We start from the raw sequence: 14671 nt of genomic DNA on the forward strand, positions 1-14671 counted from the left end.
TACTGGGAAGGCCGTTGTGCAGGCGGCTCTTAGAGCGCATTTCTTGCCAAAGGTCTGCAGGCAGGATATTGTTCTCTGAGCCCTCTGTAGATGCAGGGCTGCCTCTTTGTTTCAATAAACAATGATAGGGTAAGACAGGGAAGTTGGTTCTTGTGAAGGGGGAAGTTACCCATCAGCCTGTGTTTCCACACAAAAGAAATCTATTCGTAGTGCTTGTTGGGCTCTCTGGAAAACATCCACATTTTATAAAGTCAAGAGCTTGAATGAAAGGAAATAATAACGACTCCAAATTCCCTCTTCTGGCTCCCCACCCCCACCCAGGCACCAGCGTCAGGAGGCCGAGCAAACCCACACAGCTCCTCAGCCTCTGGCACAGGGAGTCGGCTTCATCCTTGTCCCTAGGACCTCGTGCAACCTCAGTCCTGCCACTTTCCAGCTCTGCATCCTTGGAGCCTCAGTTTCCCCAACTGAGTATGGGGCTGATAAAAATGGCGCTCACCTGAGCTTGTGGCCATCAGTCATTCTCTAGCACTTGTGTGGTTTTGGCCATGTTTGCAGACTACCCTTAACAGTTACCTATACAATGATTTTCTTTAAATCAGCTCATCTTTTAACTTAAAATAGATGCGTTTTAAAAGGAAACCTTGTACCAGGAACATGCCTGGAGAACCAGTATTGATTTGTCATACATAAAGGTAACTGGAAAAATTAAGATTAAATCCAAGCTAGATACTCTATTGCCTGCATGAGGCTGTGAGCCTGAAGGCTTCATCCTTGTCATTTTAAAGGAGATTAGTGAATGTGGGAGACCTGATGACAAGACAGTAGCACTGCCTGCGACTTTCTACTTCATGATGGGAGGCTTGCAGGAGATCCGAAGAGAATCACTTTTTCACTGAGTGATTCAATATTATCTAATTGTGTCCCTGTACTTCCTAAGACCTCTCATCATCTTTGGAAGATGCCGGGCTAACTCTCTGCTTCCCAGCTATGGTGCGTTATGGAAATGGAAATGCTGGCTTGTTTTTGGTAGACAAGCATGACCTAGGGCAAAGCGCACTGGACTGGGAGTCCTCATTCCTGATCTCCCTTCCTGGGGTCCATGGCCCTGGTCCTGCTTAGAGTCTGCCTGCTCATCCAGCCAATTCATGGTCTCCAGGGCAACCAAGGGTGTGAAATATGGGGGGCTTGGGCAAATGGCTCCCTTCTAAGTACCTGTCCCATTCTCCGTGGGGCTTGGGGTCCCAGACACAGCTTTTCATCTCTGCTGAAATTGCTCGGCCCTCATCTTCCAGCCCCCGGAACAGGATCTCTATCCTGTTGTCAATTAATCCAGTGAGCTCAGAGTCCACCTTCACGTGGGCAGAGGGTCTGGCTGGGCAACTGCCCCTGCTAGGCCATCTACCAGCGTTTCCAGCTTCTTGCCACAGCCCTGCAAACAGGCTGGAGGGCAGAAGAGGATTGAAAAGAAAACTTGAGAAAGGGACTTCCAGGAGATCTCTCAAGCAGCAGTAGTAAGGGATGGGGGTTGGGCCTCTTCCTCTCCCACTTTTGGGAGCAGCAGAGAGGAATTCACAAATCAAGCCACATGTGTGCTCATGAGCCGTCCTGGGACAGCTAGCGTTTGTTAAGCTGCTACTGTAGCCTAGAGCTTCATATTCCGTGTTTTGCTAAGTCCTCATCACAGCCATGTAAAATAACAAGAAGTGGAGGCTCACTCAGGATGGGTGCCCAGGGAAATCTCAGGGGCTGCCCAGTTCTGGGCCCTGCACGCAGTTTTATCTACAGATTCCCAGCATGCAAACAGATAAAAAAGATCTGTGGTTGACCAAGCTGGGGGCTGGACTTCCCTTTTTCCTCCCTTCTCCTTCCCCTTCCCCAGGCTCTGAATTTGAGGAGAACATTTAGGGTTCTGTGGATCCCAGTTTAAACACCATAGAGCTGAGCTAAACTCCTCATTTCCTAGATAAATAAACTGAGGCCCAGAGAGACCCCGGTTGGAAGAGGAGACTGGAATGTTCCTTGTGGAGCTTTCTATAACTCTGTGCTAGAAGTAAGGAGAGGAGGCCTCAAAAGGGATGCCTACTGACTTGGTTTTCCTACTCGCACTGGGGATGGCCAGCAGCTGGGCTTCAATTCCTCTGAGGCACTTTTTCTTTAAGCCAGTAAGTGTCTAAATGCTGAGACGTTTGTAATGTCTGTGCAAAGCAGAGAAGTTGGCTGTTGCCGGAAGTTCTACTAGTTAAGTACTAAGTCATTAACTCTCTGGGTTTTAGTGAAGAAGGTGGGAGAAAATATTAATTTAGCACCTACTGTATGCTACATGCTTTATAGCTTTAGTGCATTCTATCTTCATGACTGTCCTATGTAGTAGACATTGTTGTCCTTGTTTTACCCCAGGCAGTCAGAGTTCTTTAGTTCATCATGATGAAACTGGGAGAATTGAAAACAGGGAGGCTGGGCATGGTGGCTCATGCCTGTAATCTCAACACTTTGGGAGGCCAAGGCGGGAGGATTACTTGAGGCCAGGAGTTTGAGACCTACCTGGGCAACAAAGCAAGACCCCCATCTCTACAAAGAAAAGAAAATTTGGAGGGCTGGACGTGGTGGCTCACGCCTGTAATCCCAGCACTTTGGGAGGCTGAGGCAGGCAGATCACCTGAGGTCGGGAGTTCAAGACCAGTCTGACCAACATGGAGAAACCCGTCTTTACTAAAAATACAAAATTAACCGGGTGTGGTGGCACATGCCTGTAATCCCAGCTACTTGGGAGGGTGAGGCAGGAGAATTGCTTGAACCCGGGAGGTGGAGGTTGTGGTGAGCCGAGATCGAACCATTGCACTCCAGCCTGGGCAACAAGAGTGAAACTTCATCTCAAAAAAAAAAAAAAAAAAATTAATTAGCTGGGTATGGTGGTGCATGCCTGCAGTCCTAGCTATACAGGAAGCTAAGGTGAGAGAATCACCTGAGCTCAGGAGTTCAAGGCTGCGGTGTGAGCTATGATCGCACCACTGCTCTCTAGCCTGGATGACAGAGCGAGACCCTGTCTCAAAAAAAAAAAAAAAAAAAAAAAAGACAGAAAACATGGATGCAAAAAGATACTAGTGTGCAAATATTTATAGCAGCATTATCACAATGACCAAAAAATGGCAACAACTGAAGTATCCATCAACGGATGAATGGATAAGCAAAAGTGGTCTATCTCTACAGTGCAATGTTATACCACAGAAAGGAATGAAGCGCTGATACATGCCCCAGTGTGGATGAACCTTGAAAACATTACGTGAACGGAAAGAATCAGACGTAAAAGGCCACATATTCTGTGACTCCATTTCTATGAGGTATCTAGAATAGACAAATCCATAGAGGCAGAAAGTAAGTTAGCATTTACCAGGGTGCCGGTGGGAGGGAGGGAGTAGGGAGTTGCTACTTAACAGGTACAGAGCGTCTGTTTAGGATGATAAACGTTTTTGGAACAAGATAGAGGTTGACGGTTGCCATGATGAACGTAATGAATGCCACTGAATTGTACACTTTAAAATGGTTGAAATGGTGAAGTTTATGTTATGTCTATTTTACCACAATGAAAGAAAAAGAGCAAGAAAAGAGTGGGATGTAAGCTGGCCTGTCCAGTGCTGGAGCCTGTGATCTTTCTCTTCCTCTGCGTTGTCTTCTTGAAAGTTAACCAAAGACAAAAGTTCCCGCTGAATCAGCTTCCCAGGTGTAGCAGAGGGTGGGGCGGCAAGGCCGGGGAATGAGCAAGCCCTAGAGGCGGGGTCGGGCTGGCGTCCAGGGGCTGGGTGTGCCAGCGCCATCCGGGGCCCAGCCCAGCTCCTGGCCCCCAACCTGGGCCTCGGCTTCCACTTTGCACTGTGTCCTTAGCATCTTCTCACGTCACAGTCTCCCGCGCGGCATATTTCATGACTGTGTAATTGTCCTTCAAGTAGACACACCCCACCCCTCACCAACCTTTCCTGGAAAACAGCTTGTCTTTGCCCACAGCCTGATTTCATCTTGGCGCCTCCTGACGCCCTTGAGGCTGATGTGCCTTGCCGGAGCTCCTCACAGCAGGCCAGGGCAGGCCCATCCAGGTCCTTTTTCCTTTCTCGTGACCTTCCAGGTCAGAAAACTGGAGGTTCCTTTGATGCTGGCGGAGCTGGCTCTGCCTCTGACCCTGTCCTTAATGTGTGTGTATAGTGTTTCCTGCCCAGAATGCCTCTCTTTGGAGTGGCGGCAGACAGAAGACTCAGCCACAGGCTTCCTGAGGGCACCCCCAACTCTGTCCTGGGTGGGCAGTGATCCTGGTCCCTGTGGCTTGGCAGGCCCTCCCCATCCATGGACCTTGGGCAGAGAAATGGCATCACGTGTCTGAGGTAGGGGGCAGGTTCTCTTGAATTTCCTGGCTCTTGGGAGATTCCTGCGCAACCCCCCCCACCCCCGCCCTGCCCCTTTATTTCCCAGCCCCAAGGAATGAAGTCTTCACCAGAGAAAAAATCCAACACGATTTCAGATTGAGGAGGGTGGTGGGTATTCTGGAAGATGGAAAGTTGGCGGGCCCTGCCCTTGCTTCTCACGCACAAAGAATGAGGGACACTCCCCACCATTTCCCTGCCGTGAACATCCCCAGCACCTTGGGGCCTGGGCTCCATGTGTCAGTGACCTGCATGTGGTTGCATTGGCCCAGGTGGAGCTGGCTGCATGCAAACCACTGGCCAGGAAGAATCGTACTCCTCCTGCTGCTCCTGCAGCTGCGCCGGTCCCGCGAGCCCCCGCGTGCGCGGCCTGTGTAAACAGCGCGTCATCTCCTGTTGCACACTTTGGGCCTGCGGGTCATGACCACGGATTATCAAATTGACAGAACTCAGCTGGCCTCTCACTCCATGTCCGGGCACGTTGCATTTTGTTAATTATCGTCTTTTGCTTTTGACGTAAAGGGTCGGGGTCTGGGTCAGGGTCACTGTGTATTTTCCTTTCCTTCTCATTAAAGTTGCCCAGCTCTCAGGCCCCCAGTTAAATTCTGTCAGCGTTTAAAGATGTCCTCCCTCGCTTCCCCACCCCTAAGCACCCTTCATTCTTATTTCTGTGAAGCCACTGGAATAGCAAAGGAAATGTGGGTCAGGGTCTTTCAAACCCAGTCCATTTTCTTTTTCTTGAAGGGCTGCAGCTATTTCTGAAGGGCTGGGTTTTTTTTACTTTGTTGACCCAGAGAACATGACACGCTGGGTCTCAGGGTGACCAGGTCAGCAGGGCACTGTGAAGGGGCTGGAACCACCCCGGGCCCTTTGTAGCCCTGAGGCAGGGCTTGCTCCCAGCACTTCCCAGCCACATGGCCCTCACTTGGTTGCTCATAGCCCTGAGCCTGCTGTCTGCCTGTGATCCTCAGTGCAACCCTGCCATCTGAAAGGCGTCTAGAAAAGTGTCGGTTCTGCCATTAGGAAAAGTGAATTCATCCAGACCCCTAGTCTTAGGAAGACTTCCTAGTGCACAAACGGCATGAGCTGGAGGGCAGAAGGGTCCTCCCTATTGCTCGGCTAAACCCCGTTTACCCTGTGGGCCATGATCAAACCTCTCCACTGCCGTGGAGCCACCTGTTTGTAAAGAGGCCACCTCTGTGAGTGCTCTCTCCTGGGTGCTGAAGGGCTGTGACCTGCACTCTACAGCCGGCAGTCCTTGCTGACCTTGAACTCCTGCCATTGGCCAACAGAGTTGGTAGCTGGGGTCCTTAGGGTGGACCTCAGGGCCTCGGCACGGGATGGGCACTCAGGGAAGCTGTGTGGCTGATGGACCCTAGCTGAAGAAGCTTTCTGACTTGTCACAGCGGTGGCCCCACCTCCACCTCTGCTCACAAAGACAGCTCCCATGCCTTGAAGTCTCTTCCTGGCCTGGTGGAAAAACCAGCTACCCTCAGGGTCACCACCAAAGAGGTACAAGAGATCCTCAGCCAAAGAATTCAGGAGGTTGCAAGGGTGGTGGCGTGTGTCTGCTCCATGATGGAGTCACCGGCCTTTCATGGATGCTGGTTACTTCTGAACACTGTGTCACGGTGTCACTCCCGCTTTCTCCTCCACCAGCCACTCGAGGCTCCAGAGAGTCCTGTGAGCCCCTTAGACTCTAGGTCTTTGGGCTGTTCATCAAGGAAAGATAAAAATGGCAGACTGGGTGCCATCTTCCTAAAGGCATGATGGCCTCTGGAAGGGCCCTGGAGAGATCCCTTTGAGAGTTGGAGACAAGGGAAGATCCAGAGTTTCTTTGAGGGGAGACTGAAGCTTAAATAACTTGCTGAGCATGTTTTTTAAGAAAAAGAATGGGAGGTTAGGTACAAAAGTGAATATTGAGAATGAGAAAAGAAATCACAACAAATTACTGAGGCCTTGGAGATTCAGGTCCTTTTCATCTGTGACCTCAATTTCCCAGAAGTGCTTCTGTAGAAATGCTGTGTCTCCCGAGACAGGGCATTCTATGGCTCCCAGGACTACAAGTAAAGAGCCCTTAGCCTGGTACTGTGGGTCAAGCCTGTAATCTGAGCACTTTGGGAGGCTGAGGCAGGCAGATCACTTGAGGTCAGGAGTTCGAGACTAGCCTGGCCAACATGGTGAAACCCAATCATTACTAAAAATATAAAAATTAGGCGGGCGTGGTGGTGTATGCCTATAGTCCCAGCTACTCTGGAGTCTGAGGCAAGAAGATTGCCTGACCCCGGGAGGTGGATGTTGCAGTGAGCTGAGATCGCACCACTGCACTCCAGCCTGGGCGACAGAGCAAGACACCGTCTCAATTAAAAAACAAACAAACAAAACCCTAAAGTTTCGGCCTCCTCACCTTCATTGCAGATCTGCTTCTTTTTTTTTTTTTTTTTTTTTTTTTTTAAAGATAGAGTCTTGCTCTGTTGCCCAGGCTGGAGTCCAGTGGTGTGATCTTGGCTCACAGCAACCTCCACCTCCTGGGGTCAAGCAATCCTCTCACCTCAGCCTGTGGCATAGCTGGGACTGCAGGCATACACCACCACGACTGGCTAATTTTCGTATTTTTAGTAGAGATGGGGTTTCATCATAATGGCTGGTCTTGAACTCCTGACCTCAGGTGATCCACATGCCTCAGCCTCCCAAAGTGCTGGGATTATAGGTGTAAGCAACTGCACCCAGCCTCAGATCCACTTCTGATTGGAGGCTGTGCCCACCTTCATGGGAAACAGTGAGCATCACCTTCCTTTGAACTCAAAAGAGGCACAGTGAGCGCCTTCCAGCTTTGATCACAAGGACCTCTACCCACGGGTTGCTGGTCCAGTGTGTCTCTGCCCGTGCAGTCCATCGCCTGGGCTGACCATGAGGACACCCTGGTGAAGAGCTGGGGGTGCTTGGGCTGAGAGCTGCTGGATGTTGGCATCAGACCCAGGGTGGAGGGAGGGACAGGCCACAGCACTTTGCTGGTGAGCGTGTGGCTGGGCTGATTTGTTTTCTCCCCAGTGACCCCGAAAACAAAACCCTACCTTTTTCCCTTTGGTCTGTTCTTGTCTGGGGCTTGTGGATCACGTCTCCTGCCTGGCCATGGACAGAGAAAGGAACTACTCCAGACGGACGTGAGGGTGTGCAGCAGTGGCTCTTCCACATGGCCCTGAAGGTTTCGATTAAAAAGGTGAAAGAATGGTGCTTTTTCTTCCTGTCAGCCAGACCTTAAATCAACCCTCAAGTGAGGAAATGCTCTCTGCGCCTGCTGCTCAGCAAACCTTTTTTTGTGGTTGTGACTGTCTGAGCATGTTTAACTGCAAGCCAGGGTTTAGGGTTGGAACAGCCCCCATTTGCCCCACCACCCTCTGCTTTCCCCACCCCAGGACCCTGTCGCTGCAGCTGGGTGAGCAGGGCTGAGTGAGCTCACGGAATTGGAGCTCGGCGAGACGAGGGGAGCTCTTGGCCGTGTGAAGAGCATTTGGAGGCCTCCTGCTCACCTGGCCTAAGCCCTTGATTTTACAGATGGTGAATTTGTCTGGATTCTTGGCAGCAAGTGGCAGATACTTACCTCCAGGTTGCTCAAACAAAGGGGTAATTTACTGCGAAGATGAGGAGGAGGGCATTCTCTCCTATGGTCAAATGAAACCATGAGACCAACACGGCGGGACCTAGGCTGGGGACCCCCAAACCAGGACACTTCTCCCCCACCCAGCAGCCCTCTCCTACAGTTTCTGCCTGAGATGGCCACGGCCCCTCCTTCTGGTTTCAATTAAGAAAATTCCTTAGTACTGTGATTGGCCCAGCATGTTACAAAGGCAGGAGGTGGACCAGATGACTCCATAAAGGACCTTCTGGTGGGCAGACCTGTTATTCTCTATCTCCCTCTTTCCTGCTGTGAACATTCACACTCATCCTCACAGGCGTGTACGCACACACACACACACTTACCCAACAAGCATGTTGAGCACCTACTACGTGCCAGGAACATCATCAATTCATTCAGCAAAGCGGAGTGGAGAGATTGCAGGGTTTGGAACTGGGCAGGCCTGGATTTGAGTCTTAGGTCCTCTACTTACTAAGTGTTCCGTCCGCGGGCATTTGCGGAACCCCCATAGCACACCTAGTGCCCCGCAGCACTCCATCCCGATGAGCAGGGATGAGACCACACACCTCTTCACAGAGCTCTCTAGGGCTCAGTTTCCACATCTGTGACCCTGGAACAGTAAGCCCCCACCTCACAGCGTTGTTCCCGAGAGCAACAGAAGTAAAAATTTATGAGAAGACCCACATCAAGGCCCAGCACAACGCCTGCCTCTCTCAGGGGCCGTGACTGTTGGGCCAGCCCGTCCCTCAGGCTCCCACAGCAGCCTCCAGCCCTGGCTCCTGCTGAAGACCCAACTCCCACCCCTGCCCCCGCCCACGCCAGGCTTCCCGTAGCTGACGCAGATCCCCTCGAGGAGGGTCAAGGGGCGGCCAGGGCATGGCTGTGGGAGTGCCCCTCCTCCGTTCCTGCCCTGGAGGAGAAATGAGGGTGGCCCCCCCAATAAACCATGACCTCCACCCCGTGACGGCAGGACAGGGCAGCCCCCTTATGTGGAAGGAAGGGGACCCCCAGGAGCCCCTTTCTTCCAGAGTGTCCTCTCTCTCCTGCTCAGCTTGCCTGAAAGCTGAGCCTGTCCACGTTGGGAAATTGCAAATAGTTTACATGGGGAATGTCAGCTGCCCACATATGAAAATACACACATCATTAAGCCCTAAGTGCTTGCGTCTGGAGATAGAGTGGACAGTCTCCCGGGCCGACCTTTTGTCCACTGACAGAGCCGTGGCTCATGAGCGCGGAGCTCCTCAGCGGGATGTTTTCCTCTGTCGAAGCATATGTTGGACGTTAGCGTGCGCGCGTGTGTGTGTGACGCACGACAGCACTATACAAACACCATTGGTCAAAACACGCAGAGTCCACCGCACCTCCTTATCCAGCCCCCATGGGCCTCTTGGGAGGGCTTGTTCCTCAACGCCACATCCTCCTGCACACTGTCTAGGAAGGAATGTGGCGTCCTTGGAGTATATGCTGGTACTCAGGGATGAGGTTCTCTGGCCAGATTCCCTGAGTTCGAATCCTGTCTTTGCTCACAGGCCAACTATGTGCCCTTGAGCGAGTTACTTCTGAGCCTATTTCTGTACCTGTAAAGTGGGGATAGTAAGAATAGTAAGACCTATCTTAAAAAGATTAAACAAGGTCACTCCACATAAAGCTCCTAGGACCTGGCATATCATAAGTGGGTGCTCAAGAAAAGGCAATGATGGCCAGGCGTCGTGACACACACCTGTAATCCCAGCACTTTGGGGGGCTGAGGCAGGTGGATCACTCGAGGCCAGGAGTTCGAGACCAGCCTGGCCAACATGGTGAAACCCTGTCTCTACTAAAAATACGAAAAGTAGCCGGATATTGTGGCACGCACCTGTGATCCCAGCTACTTGGAAGGCTGAGGCGTGAGAATCACTTGAACCTGGGAGGTGGAGCTTGTAGTGAGCCAAGATTGTGCCACTGCACTCCAACCTGGGTGACAGAGTGAGATCCTGTCTCAAAAAGAAAAAAGAAAAAGAAAAAAGAAATGACAGCGATGGCAGTGATGATGCGGATGATTGCAGCAGCTGTTTCCAGGAGGTGGGGCTGGAAGAAAGGTCCTGCCTGCTGGGAGGATCATCTTGGATGTGGTTACGTCGGAAGCAGGTCCTAAAGACTGGGTGGGGTTTGGACATGCCATGAAGGGGTGGGAAGGAATGAAGGCCCCAAGCGAAGGTCCAGTAGCCAGAAAGCTGGAGTGTGCCCAGAAAACAGCCAGTGTGGGGCCAGAGCACTGGAGAGGAGGGGACAGAAAGCGGAAGCAGGTCAGGCAGGGTGTCAGGGGCCAGGTCTAAGAAGCCACTAGACTTAGTCCTATAGGCAGTGGAGGCTGCTGATGCTGTGTAGTGCAGAAAAACTCCTTTGGGGGCCATTGTGTCAAATGAAAGAGCAAAAATAACAGAGACCTGTGAGGGGCCTCCTCAGTGGTCCAAGCAAGAGAAGAGAATCCTCCAAACCAGGGCAGCCAGCTAGAGATGGAGAGGAGGCGGTGGGTGGCAGAGATGCCAGGGCTGAGGCTGCTGGATGTGAGTGTTCCCAGCTGTGAAATGGGGACCAGCTGGTTGGGACTGGGGCCAAGGAGGCCAAAGCCATGTCCTTCCTAGAGGGCTGGCTCAGGACACTTGGCTAAGGGCTTATACCACCCAGATCCATGCCTCCCAGTTGGAGGTGCCAATCCTGGCTCTGCCATGGGCCAGCAAGTGACTTGGAGGGGACCCCTTCTCTCAGTTTCCCCATCTGTGCCGTGAGTGGGTTGAAGGGCTAAGCCCTGAGGGGTCTTTCCTGGACAGTCCTCTGATCTCCCCCTCCTCCTGCACTGTCTCACTCTTGAATTCTGAACGAGTGTCAGGCCTGTGTTTCCGGACAGTTCCCCGGGTGACACGGGACAGAGGATTATTAGTGGCTCCTGGGGAGGCCTCCAGGTGTAGCTCTGAGTTGATTTCATGGCCTTTCAGTCCCCCTCCATCCCTGGGTGCCTCCAAGGACACCAGCCAAGTACAGCTGATTGCATCTCCACTCTGACACTTGAAACAAGGGATGTTAATGTAGGGAGATGCTTTGGGAACCAGAGCCTCAAACATCTGGAGTTTCTCACTGATGCAGGAAATGATGTCCCTTCCTCATGTCAGTCATTCGTGGTGAAGAGGCAGGGAGCAGTGCCGGGAGAGCAGGTGCAGCCGCCTTGGCGACGTCATCCTCAGGGCTGATGACTCAGCCACCGGTGGCTGCCCCAGGAGAGGGTCAGCCTCACACGATGGCAGCATGCCCTGTCAGCCATTCCTGCTTATTTCCCATGATCATCACTAGTCCCTCTGACTCCAGGCAGCGCAGCGTCTCCCCTTCTATTCAGTGCTGGCTCCAGCCTCCAGGCCCTGGCCCTGCAGTCCAGCTTCTCTCTCCTTCAAGATCCAGGCCTGTATTACCTCTCCAGGGCTCCCTCTCGAATTGATCTGTTTTTTTTCTCTCTCTCTCTCTTTTTAAATTTGAGACCGCATCTCACTCTGTTGCCCAGGTTGGAGTGCAGTGGCTCAGTGATCTCGGTTCACTGCAACCTCTGCCTCCCGGATTCAAGCGATTCTCATGCCTCAGCCTCCTGAGTAGCTGGGATTACAGGCGTGCGCCACCACGCCCGGCTAACTTTTGTATTTTTAGTAGAGATGGGGTTTCACCATGTTGGCCAGGCTGGACTCGAACTCCGGACCTCAGGTGACCCACCCACCTCGGCCTCCCAAAGTGCTGGGATTACAGGTGTGAGCCACCACGCCTGGCCAAATTGATCCCCTTCTTCCCCTCAGTTGTTACTGCAGAGGCCGCACTGCTCTGGTCTGAGATTATAGTCAGTTGGTAATTATTCCAGGTGTGCCCACCTGGCCTCCTGTCTTTAGGGACCAGAAGGCTGGCAGGCTGATGGGGTGAAGGAGCATCGGGAAGCTATGGCTCCACCTTGTGGATGGCCTGCCCTGTGGGCCTTGGCTGAATGGGCAGAGGCAGAGCTGGGATTGGGCTGTCGTCTGCCCTTGCACTTGGGTGTAACGCCTCTGTAACGCCGCAGTGGGTGGGCGTCTGAGCATCAGCCTTGGGTGTGGTGGGTGATCCACACATGCTTCCCGGATCGGGCAGAGTGTGGTGCTCACTGGGGTGGCTTCATGCCCAGGCCAGGCCGCTACCTTCCTCCTCAGCACCCCTCCTCCCCAGCCTGCCTCAGCGCCTGAAATACCCTAGATCTTTCCTGCTTCAGGTTAAGCACAGATGGTGCCTGTGAAGCTGCAGCTGACCTGGGAGGGGTGAGGCGTCGAGCAGTTGCTGTCCCAAGGGGTACTAGGGGCAAGGGATTAGCCAGCAAGTCACCCCATTCACCCTAAACCCACTGCTATACAAACGCAGCTTCAGGACAGGCCCCTAGCTCTTCTCTCCAACCAGACTGCCACCCCGACGGTCCCATCTTTGAAAATTCCGAGGCTCCCATGCGTTGAATCATTACTGGTCAGCAATACGTCATCCACACCATGCCTGGATATCCCAGAGCTTTCTGTTCTGATGGAACAGAAGATGAGAGAGGTGACCTACGTGGTATGTTAGAGTTTAAAGTCACAGCAGTAGAGGATGCGTGAGATGAGGACAAAAGGGAGGGGAGGGGCTTAGAGAGGAGTGAAGGTGCGAAGCCACCCTAGGCGTACTTCATCCATTTTGGTGGGGGGTCTGCCCTACTTACGTTCCAAGTGGTGGGAAGAGCTTTTCTCAGTGCCCTGTGGTGTCCAGAAAAACATCCCAGGCAAGCGTCATCTCTTGCTGCCTGAAAAGGTACATTCTGGTTATCACGGACATCAGGAACTGCCTGGATCCCCAGAACCAGTGGCATAGAGCAGAGGGTGAGTCTGGGCCATAGGGATGAGGTGGGAAGAAGGGGTGAGTTGTCGTGGGTCCTGAAGGGAGTTGCAGACCAGCATGAGCTCTGTCTGATCTGCTCGCTGGAACAGCAGGCAGCTTTGGCTCCCCCGGCCCAGTGCGGCTCCAGGTGCCTCTATTGCAGGAGGAGGATTCAAGGTCAATTTCCCATCCCAACAGGGAGGCAGAGCAGGTTCTTTTACCTCCAGGTGAAGGGGGCTTTTATACAGAGGAACCGGGTCAAAGTGCACCCAGCTTCAAGGTCACCTCTGTCTCTCCCCAGCTTCAGTGGGGACCAGAAGGGGAGGGTCCTTCACCAAAGAAGTGGGTGGGGAGCTCAGCACTGGGGACTGATTGCCAGAGGGGTCCTCACAGCCCAAGGTTCCTTGTGGCAGGCAAGGCCTTTCTCATCCAGCCAGAGGGGAGAGAGCTGTCTGTCCAGCACCCCAGGCTACACAGCTGTGTCCCCAGGACATATCTTGGTGTCTTCAGCTGTCCCAGAAAGATAGTCACGGAGCCCTCTTCAGGGGTAGCTGGGTGTCACCCTGACCGTCATCAGAGTGGACTCTGGCAGGGCCAGGCTGGCTCCCCACGTTGAGGCTGACCACAGGGTAGCTTTAGCTGTGCAAGGCCACAAGGGGCAGGCATTCATGGGGAGGTCTTGAAGCAGAGAAACTCCCCTGCTTCTTCCACTCATTAACTCCCTTGTTAGGGCTTTGCCTTTGGGCAGAGATCCCCCGCCAGCCAGTCCAAAGTATGAGAGTGGTATGACTTCATGTACACAGTTGGGTCACCTCTAGAGCCTGGACAAGCCCCTTCTCACATCTGCTGAGAAGGGAGTCCAGTTGGCTGTCCCCGCCTGCAGGTAGGAGGGTCAAATTCTGCTTTGCCCCTTACTCCGTCTTCCATAAAGCCTTTCCCAGATGACCCCAGCTCACAACGGCCCCTCCCTTCTCTGAGCCGTGGAGCTCATTGTCTCGAGCTGTGCCACTTGCCTCTGCTATGGGACCAAACAGCACCCTGGTCCTCATGCTGAGCTCTGCAGAGTATGGGGGGCTAGGGTCAGATCTCATGGGTCCTGAGGGGATAAGGTGAGAGGAGGCACAGGTGGCCCAGACAGCCCACTCCCTCCAGCCAGATCTCACTCATTAGACACCCAACCTAGGTTCAAATCCCCTCTCAGGCACTTATTGGCTGGGTGACCCTGAGAACCTCAGGGTTACTTAACCTTTCTGAACCTCAGTTTCCTCATCTGCAAAATGGGCACTATGATAATAGATACCTCAGGGTATGATTCAGTGAATTAATGAAGCAATGTGTTTAGCACAGTACCTAACTAGAGTTAGCCTTCGATATATGTAAACCATTGTTACCAATTAAATTATTTGTATAGGTTTTAAATATTGGGTCTGTGAATAAATTTCATTTGGGGGAGAAAAGTTTGCTACTAAAACAAACAAACAAAACAAGGAGAAAGAAGCTTTGAAAGCCACTGAATTTCAGCCAGCCCGTTTTGTACTTTACCACGTACAGTACAACCGAGAGGCATAAGAAGTTTTCTGTTAGGATATTATACCTTATATTATATCATTTCTGTCTTACTGGAGAAAAGGTATTTTGAGGTCAAAACCACACTGGCTCCATCTCTTTTTTCTTTTTTTTTCTCTTTTCTTTTTTTTTTTTTTTTTTTTTCCTGAGACAGGGTCTCACCCTGTTG

At 52.3% G+C, this 14671-nt stretch overlaps 1 protein-coding gene across 9 annotated transcripts in view; it reads left to right on the forward strand.

Annotated features, from left to right (window-relative positions):
- The window catches only part of GRK5 (G protein-coupled receptor kinase 5), a 253439-nt gene that overhangs the window by 198563 nt on the left and 40205 nt on the right, over positions 1 to 14671 (forward strand). The window contains exon 1 of one of the 9 annotated variants that reach the window (XM_077947628.1): positions 7057 to 7632. The exons of 7 other annotated variants lie outside the window; for them this stretch is intronic. In XM_077947628.1, the coding sequence (XP_077803754.1) occupies positions 7606 to 7632 (27 nt within the window). In that variant the 5' untranslated portion in view covers positions 7057 to 7605. Of the gene's footprint in view, positions 1 to 7056; positions 7633 to 14671 lie in introns of those variants that run through there. One more of the 9 variants, XM_077947632.1, reaches the window with a different exon arrangement.

The sequence above is a fragment of the Macaca mulatta genome, chromosome 9, assembly GCF_049350105.2.
Source record: "Macaca mulatta isolate MMU2019108-1 chromosome 9, T2T-MMU8v2.0, whole genome shotgun sequence".
Lineage (NCBI taxonomy): Eukaryota > Metazoa > Chordata > Mammalia > Primates > Cercopithecidae > Macaca > Macaca mulatta.